Raw genomic sequence first — 9304 nt, forward strand, 5'->3', positions numbered from 1 at the left:
ACAAGAGTCTTCTGTAATCATCAATCAATAGTGGATTTCCGCAACTGAGCTAGACCCCGTGATTTTTCCCCAGGTTTTTCACGTAAAAACTTCTATAATCATTACTATTTCTATGTGTGTGCAGAACTTTCGTAAAATGCTCCGCGAATTTTCTAGCACGCATCAACATATATTGAAGTCACTCAATTTTTAATTTCACATAAAAATACCATATCACTATTTCTTAAAACTGTAAAATGAACATTTAGTATTACATATGTAAATACATAAAAATTTGTGGTATGTACGTAAATATTGCTAATAATGACGCTCCAAAATTCCTGGTCGACCCGAATTATGGTCGTTGGCACAGCAGCCCTCGTCCCCTTTCTACACGAACGCAGGTGCGGGGTGGCGGCGCAACACAGATAATCGGGAAACAGAGCGGAACTCAGATGAAGCAAAGTACAGCGGAAGGATAACACTGTGGGCGTCTGAGAAGGTGTTCGTTGGGCCCGAGAAGGCTGCTTGCGATTGCCGGTGTTTTTCGAACAAGGAAGGTTGCGTGCCCTATGTCCTCTCTTTTGCATTTTTCATCTTCTTTTTCTGTCATGGTTGTGGAAGCCTGCCTTTAGTTCTTGTCCATGGAGTTCCACTGAATGGAGGAGCTCCACGTTCTAAGTTTTACTTCTTCTTAACGTTTTGAAAGGTTGATTCAAAATGTGTTCTCTAGAATTTTGCATGTATTGTCCTTCAAAGCGAATCTGTTGTATTCAAAGGTTTGCTCGGATTATTAGTCATGAAAAAAGCGAAGAATTTGTCGGTGATGCTTAATTCTTACCTTGAAATGTAAATCCCCCTTTGGTTTGAACATGATCTGTTGTTTCAAAGTTTTTTTTTTCTTTTTAATTTCTTCTTTTTAACACTATTTATGGACATGAATTATGGAATGCTTGGGGATGAGAAGGAATATTCAATTAGTATGGAAGAATTTTACCATTTTTTTTATTTTCTTGCTCTATTTTTGTTCATGTTTCTGATAGTATTTTCTTTGAGAAATTTCGTCAAAAAGCTTGTTTTTTTTTCTGACAGGGGTTGACCAATTCAGTAATATTGGTGTTTAAAGTCTTTCCAGAAGAAATGGCGGCATGTGTTGCATCAAAATGGTCCATGGGTATGTGTTGGTTATCCTTGATCCCTTTTTGTATTTTTCATCGCTCATACTAGAATAAAAGTTGCTCAAGCTCTTTTCCCTTGAAATAGGTTTGACACCCTTATATATGTTGTATTTGTGGCTTCTATTGTAATTAGGGGTAATTAAGTGTTTTGGCTTTATTTACTTGTATGCGCTAGTCCTTCTCTATAAAAGGGACTTAGGGCTTTTGATAGTCATGGTGAGAAGTGCGGAAGTTGTAAACCCTAGTCATTTTCTTTCTCCCCATCCGTTGCTTCTTTCTCCCCATCCAGTGCTAGTGAAATCTCCCTCCCTATGAACGTAGGCAGATCAATTCAATGCCAAACCACATAAATTTTTTGTGTTTGATTGTTGTTGTGTGAATTTCTACATTTCTGCGTTGTTTTTGCATAACACAATCAGTATCAGAGCTTAGATTTCGTAACCGGAACGTGGTTATGTTTCGACAACAGTAAACCGACATGAGTTGTCGATGTTTGTTGTAGCAGATGATCCGACGTGATTTGTCAGCATATTCGGAGGTCTGACAACAGATCGACGACGAGCCGACAACTTGGATGCGAAGATTCAGTGTGTGACAGAGGTATTGCGGCAGCAGGGAGATTCCGACGGGCTTGATGACAACGTTCTGAGGGTAGGTCGTTGTGGTCCGGCAAAAAGGATTGGCCGATAGTAATTGTCACGGCTCTAGTGCGGTCCAACACAGGAAGTTTTTGGCGGAATATTGTGTGGAAAGTATGTAATGGAGAAACAAAGGCTTATAAGGTTTTTAAAAGAAAAAAAGCTTTTGGGAGCAAAAGGGAATTTCAAGAAACTTAAAAAATTCCTTGTGGAACAAGAAAGTTTTTAAAAAAGAAATATAATGTTAAGGAACATTTAGAAAGCTCTTAACAACATCAGAGGGAATTTCAATTCAAATAGCAATTTTTTAAAAAGGAAAAAGTGCAAGCTTTTGAAAATAAATTTCAGAAAAAAAAGAACTTTTACATTTGGCGATGCGAGATGATGAATGTTCTGTGCTCTTTAAATCTGGAGAAAGTCATGGATATCGAGTAATGTTCTTAAGAGATGTCAGAGAGAGATTAATTGAAGATAAACTGAAGTGCTTGTGGCTTGATCGGAAATTGCTTGACTCAAGAAGATGGAGATTTCTTTAGAGAAATTGTTGAGGATGTTGAAAAATAAATATCTCATGTGAAGCGTGGATAACCTTCTTCTAATAAAGCGTCGACTCTACAAGTTTCAAATAAGACAGGGGGTTACTATTGATGAACACTGAAATGATTTCACAAAGTCATTAACAGATCTGTCAAATTTGAATGAGAAAGTTGAAGATGAAGGCGAGACACTCCTTATGTTGAATTCACTCCTAGAGGAGTACTAAAACTTCACTATGATACTCATTAGTAGGAAAGATGTCTCGAATTATGACAAAGTGACTACGAAGTTGTTTAGTCATGAGTTTCATCCAAGAGACAAGAAGTTTGCAAAGATAGAGTCAGTTGAAACACTTACACTCTAATATGACAGATCCGAGAAGAATATGAAAAAATTGACAAAGAAAGGTTACGACGACGACACTTCTCAAAAGTGAGACAAGTCTCATGCCCAGTTTTGGGAAAAATCAGTGTATTTTTTATTTAGAATTAGGTCATTGGAAGAAGGATTGTCTGCATCTGAGGCCAAGGTCAATTTCATTATATAAATTTATGAAGTGACGAATTCAGATGTATTGTTATCTACAGTTTCTCATTGTTTCTTCACAAATGATTCATGTTGGATTCTAGACACATGCGCTACCTATCACATTTATCCTCATCGAGGGTGATTCTGTACATAAAATGAGTAGGATAATGGTTTTGTGACTATGAGCAACTATCAAGCTTGTCGTCTTATTGATAGTGAACATCTTTTTCAGGATACATGATGATACTTTGAGATAACTAACCAATATTAAACATGTTCTAGATATCAAGATGAATTTGTTGTCAGTTGTGGTTTTAGAGTCTAGGCATACAAGGTATTTATTGAGGCAGAAGTTCTGAGGATATGCGTGGAACAATGGTTTTTATGGAGTTTGTTATGATATTCTTTACTATCTTTGGGTAGTATAGTGACTGAAATAGCTGTTGTTGCTGATGATTCTTCTGAAGTCAATATGTTGTGGCATATGCGACTAGCTTATGTTGGAGAGACTTCACTTCAGACTTTGGTGAAATAAGGATTGATCAAAGAAAATATTTGTTGATAATGCTCAGGTGAAGGTGGAATAAAGTATTGAGGATGAGATTCCTGCTCAGGAGTTTATTACTAGGAGCAGGACCAGACACCAGAGTGCCCTAGAGCCAACTTGGTTGTGGGATCATATTACATTTGTTATTACAAAAAAAGCGGTGGAGAGTACAGATTGTGATCTTTGGAAGTGAAAATGGATGAAGAAATATTCTCTTTAGAAAAATAGTACTTGGAGGTTGGTGAAGCTTCCTCCATGAAGGAAAGTCATCGGGTGAAAATTGGTGATTGCGGATAAGAAATGATCTCATGGAGCTGCTGTGCAGTATAAGATAAGATTAATGGCACAAGGCTTTGCACCACGAGAAGGGATTAATTATGACGAGGTGTTTTCTCTAGTGGTCAAACATCCCTTAATCTATTTTCTTTTAACACTTGTAGCACAGTACGATCTGATCTTGAAACAACTTGATATGAATAATGCATTTCTACATGGAGAATTGCAAGAGATCTAGATGTTGTAGTCGTATGTATATGGAGCATCAAAAGACTTGATTTGCAAACTAGACAAATCGCTGTATGGGTTGAAATAGTCACCACGAAAGTGATAAAAAATTTGATTAGTTCATGAGGGTACATGAGTACCCAACAATTGGTGTTGGGGGCAAACTCATGCATAATCCAAGAATAACATTGGTAGATTGAGAAAAGTAATCTAAGGATGTGGATTTGGTGTTTGAGAGACAATCTTTTATTGCAGATTTGTATGTAGGCTAGACTAACACAGACTATGCAGGTGATATGAATATGTAGAGATCTACTACTGGCTATTTATTCACATTGATAGGATGTTCAGTCAGTTTGAGGTATGTTTTTCAGTCTATTATTGATTTATCTACTGCAGAAGCTAAGTACATCACAATCACGGAGATGATGAAGGAAGCGATATGCTTCAGGGCCTATTGAATGACTTGGGAGTTGATTATAAGTTTCTGATGGTGTTATGTGACAGTCAGAGTGCAATTTTCTTGGTCACAAGTATAGTTCACAACGCTCGTACAAATCACATTGATGTGAGTTAACATTTTGTTCAAGACTTGATTGATGACAACAAGGTTCTGCTGAAGAAGATAGGTACAAAGAAAAATCCAACCGACATGCTCATGAAGGTACTATTAGTCCAAAAGTTGACTTACTGTAGAAGTTTGGTGAACATCCGAGCTCAACATTAATTGCCTAGTCGGGCATTTTAAAAAACTACACCAGGCTAGAGGGTGGTACGTAGGCAACCATTTTGATGCGGGTGAATAGGAGTTTGGAGCTCATTGATCATCTCTCACTTGTCTGGAAGTAAGAGATGAGGTAGAAATTGTTGTATTTATGACTTTTATTGTAATTAGGGGTATTTTTTTTTTTTTTGCTTTATTTACTTGTATGGCCTAGGCCTCGTCTATAAAAGGGACTTAAGGCTTATGATTGTCATGATGAGAATTGTTGAAGTTGTAATCTCTAGGCTTTTTTTTTTCTACCCATTTGGTGCTAGTGAGATCTCCCTCCCAATAGATGTAGGCTGATCAATTTAACGTCAAATCACGTAAATTGTTTGTGTTTGATTGCTGTTGTGTGAATTTCTTCGTTTCCATATTATTTTTGCATAACAATGTAGCGCTTGGTAGGGGCAAGTAGAGAATGGGGATTCCTAAATTAGACTCTAAATAAATTTCATACTTTTAACTTGTTGCAGCTCCAAACTTATAGCTATGGCCAAGAGGTTGCTTTTCAAATCCAAACCCAGATAGTTCGGATGAGATTGCTGTTGTTGGTGTTGTTTTTCTTTCTGAATCTGCAACTACTGACATTTTTGGCTGGTTTTTCTCACCAAACATTCCACTAACGGCAGTCCTATATTTTATGTCCGGTGATTGTTTTATGAAGTCTGCTCTTTATGTTTTATGCTACTTCATGTAGTCCTGTTTGATGATACGTTTGGTTGTAAATATACTTCAGTTAAATTTATCTGATAGCCTCTCACCATGTTTATTATTATACTCCTTGCTTTGAACTTCATTTTTTGTGGATATTGACTGATTTTTACCGACAGCCAAAACAAGCAGGGCATGCACAGCTGCTTAAAATTACAGAAAGAATTGATTTTAGACTGTAGAGTGTAGAGAATAACTAGAAGGGGCATTGACTTATTTTTAAGTATAAAGAAGGCAAATTAGCATTTTTCATTTTCAATTTGCCTATTTATGCTTGAGAAAAGCTGCGACTTTGCTAATTTGCTGTATTGAAAACTATGGATCCATGGCTTAGTCGGTATATCTTGTTGACACACTATTGTTTTCCTCACATTTCGTCTTTTCTTCCATTCTGTAATTTTGTGAGATAAAGGTTGCCCATGAAGTATTCCGTCATGTTGCACATTGAGAGCCATAGAAAAGACTTTAACATTATGATGTAACTTGTGTAGATATGGAGTTAAATTGCGATGGATGGGATTGAACGCAGCTTTTAAACAATTCATTTCTGTCACTCTGTTTGCATGAAATTTTATTTCCTTCTAAATTGTCTCTTGACTTGATGTTAGTTCCACATGAGTTTATTTTTAAGGTGGAGTCAACATTGCCTTCTATATATATGCATACTTTTGGTTATTGCAATTTGCACATGCTTCAATAACTGATGACCATTTTTTTCATCGATCTCGTTGTAGCTGTTGGCCGCTCATTGCTGGGGAACCTAAGCAACAATAAACTTGGGTCTCTTGGCAAACCTCATGATATAACAAGCCTCGGGTACAGTGGTCTCTTCTTTCAGGTTTGAGGATTTCCATTTTACTTTTTTTTTTCTTCATTTTTGCGTGTTTGAAGTCTATCTTCATAACGTAACTTCCCGATTTGGACAGATTTTTCCGTTTCGCTCCGCTCTGCTCCGCTTCATGCTTCAATCTAGTTAACTTTCGCGGCTTTCAGATTTTGCTTTAGTTGAGCCTAATTAAATAAACCAAAATGAGCCATACCATAACACATATATTAACCCATTTAAACCCTAAACATTCATATTTATAAGCATATTACTCAAATCTTTAATATCACATATTGAGAAAATTAGGGCGAAGAAAAACAAGAACGACAAAGATTTAACGAGTTCTTCTTTGCTAAAGCAAAGAAAAACAAGAACGACAAAGAAAAACACACAATTCTCATATTGCTTTAGTTCTTCTTTTCCCCTTATTTTTCTCAACAAGTGGTATCAGAAGAAATTTCGTGCGCGGGGAAGAAAACTGCGGCGACGCAGGAAGTAAAAAAATACGCCCATCACTACTTTTTTAAAAGTGAAATACACCTCTTCATGTACATGTTTATGACACTAAAGCGCTATAAGTGTAAACATCAAACTTGGTGTGTTATATATGTAATTACGTAAGAATTGTGAAGCCTGTTTGTAAATTTCCCAAAAAAGAATATTGGGTTTGTAGATGCTTAACACTGGATTAATTTGTATGTTTTCCTTGTATTTTTGCAGCAGCTCAGAACATTCATTCAGATGAGGACAAAATTAAAAGTTGTTGATAACTCTGGTGCAAAGTGGGTTAGGTGCATTCAAGCTTTGAAAGGGAGGAAGGGGGCACGATTAGGTGACACTATAATTGCATCAGTTCAGGAAGCACAACCTCGTGGTAAAGTAAAGAAAGGAGAGGTGGTATATGGCGTTGTTGTCCGTGCAGCCATGCAACGAGGACGCTGTGATGGAAGCGAGGTTAAGTTTGATGACAATGCTGTGGTTCTTGTAAATAAGCAGGGAGAGCCGATAGGGACCAGGGTTTTTGGCCCAGTACCTCATGAACTCAGAAGGAAAAAGCATCTTAAGATTTTGACTCTGGCCGAACATATTGCTTAATGTGGTATGCAGATCTTTGAGGAAGTTTTTTCTATTGAAATTTACGAGTATATTGAACTTCATATTTTCATACAGCATGAACTGGTTCTTGGATAGTGAATGTAGTTGTATGATTTCTATTTTTTACATTCTGATTATTAGAGTATCAAAAGGATAATGGTCCTAAGGGGTGTTTTGCTGCAAGTAGGATTTAGTAAATATGTAAACTTAAATTTGTTAAATCCACCCTAACCTGGATTTAATAAATCTGGATTTAGGCTGGATCGAAAGCATTTGGTTGGTTGGATTCAGTAAATTCGGTAATAAATCCCATTAAAAGCCGTTACCAAACACCCCCAACATTTGTTCTCTCTGAGAGCTTGGCCTTAATATCTATTAAATTTATTCTGTTTGCTTTCCCAGCTATATTGAAATTGTTGGCATTTAAACTCATATTTCATCAAAAAATTGTTCGTGATTTATGTTATTTATTATTACTGTCATTGTTTTTATCTTGAATGAGATTTGAGTTCTTAATTAATCCTACGGAAAAATAATTAAAATGCAATTTGAACGCTATTCAATTTATTCAAAGTTCACAGTTTCTAGAACAAATTATACCTTAAGATTGCGTTAGTTTTGTACGTGGGGCTAAAGGTCGTTGCACATATGATGCTCGGGTGTGGGGTTTGGGGTCATGGTCACAAAAATGGAAATTTTGGATAAATATAGGATAAATATAAATGGTGAACATGATCTTCAGAATAAATTTATAGTGTATATTATTAAAAAAAAATCACATCCACTTCATAATTCAATCAGAGTTCTTAACATGCCATGAAACCTCTTTTTCAAGTACGATAGATTACAGGTTCCATAAAAAGTGATAGGTGCTATACAAATCTTCATAATGTGCTAAGAGGTGGACTCGATAGTTTGCTGTAACGGGTCCAAGTGTCTGTGATGGTCTCTCGCACAAAACATTTACTCTTTAGAAGTTTCTGTGGTTTATAACATTGAATGCCCTTGAGGAAAGTGGTAGTACTGCCATTACTCACCTATCACCATAGAATTTTAAATATATCAAGCTTATCACGCTCTTAACTTTTTGATAATCTTTCTTTCCATCTATGTTAAACTCTTTGATGAAAAATGATGATGAACCCTTACAAAGTCCACCATGATCACAATGGCCTCATCCCCGACAAGCCCAGCTTTGCCCTCAACAATGGTTGCACCCCAATCATTCTTCCCTCGTCGTTGCCTTCATTGATTGCAAACACAGTGTTGTCCGCTCCATCCATTTTATCATCCATGAAAACCTCATATCCCTCCCCACCTTCCTTTCTTCAACCAGCTTTCCCCTCCCCAACCATCTCAAACCCCTCAAGCCCACACTTGCCGAGATTAGAGGAGAAGGGATAGGTTCTATGTTAAATCTATAAATATTGAAATTTACATGTAATAGGAATGCAAATCCTTCTAATCTAATGGATGCAAGTAAAGAGGGTAGCTTTGTCAGATTCAATTTGTTCTGCATCAAATTTTTACCTCTATTATGTGGGGCTAGATGACACTTTGCCCTTTTTACCATCCACAGCATGAAAACTAAAATTTATAATTTTTCATAATTTGTTGTTGTTAGGGGTGTAAACGAGCCGAACACGAGCAAGCTTTATATTTCGAGCTCAAAAAGTGTGTTCGTGTTCGGCTCGTTTGCTTAACGAGCCGAACACGAGTTGTTTACGAACAAAGAGTCCTTTTAACAACCCTAATCATTTAGCCATAAGACATAAGACAATAAGGGTTTGAGCAAGTTTTAAAAATTATTATTTATATTAAAACATCATTTGAATCTAATTTAATGATTTTTATTATATTTTCTTTATCAATATTTTAATTGATTATAAATCTTTGTAACCTTGTAGTAAATTAGACTTTTTTAAAATACTACTTAATATATATATATAAACTTGATGAGTAGTATTTCGAGCCAAAACGAGCCGAACACGAACG

General features: G+C 36.3%; 1 protein-coding gene across 2 annotated transcripts; it reads left to right on the top strand.

Annotated features, from left to right (window-relative positions):
• Positions 1-334: 334 nt before the first annotated feature.
• On the top strand, positions 335-7371 carry LOC110026952 (50S ribosomal protein HLP, mitochondrial). 2 transcript variants are annotated; one of them, XM_020728187.1, is made up of 4 exons: positions 335-539; positions 1072-1153; positions 6123-6226; positions 6938-7371. In XM_020728187.1, the coding sequence occupies exons 2-4, from the start codon at positions 1120-1122 to the stop codon at positions 7307-7309; spliced, it is 510 nt and encodes a 169-aa protein (XP_020583846.1). In that variant the 5' UTR covers positions 335-539; positions 1072-1119; the 3' UTR covers positions 7310-7371. The 2 variants fall into 2 exon arrangements, with proteins under 2 accessions (XP_020583846.1, XP_020583845.1); XM_020728186.1 differs by having other exon boundaries at positions 6935-7364.
• The last annotated feature ends 1933 nt before the right edge of the window (positions 7372-9304 follow it).

Source organism: Phalaenopsis equestris, unplaced genomic scaffold, assembly GCF_001263595.1.
Source record: "Phalaenopsis equestris unplaced genomic scaffold, ASM126359v1 Scaffold000408, whole genome shotgun sequence".
Lineage (NCBI taxonomy): Eukaryota > Viridiplantae > Streptophyta > Magnoliopsida > Asparagales > Orchidaceae > Phalaenopsis > Phalaenopsis equestris.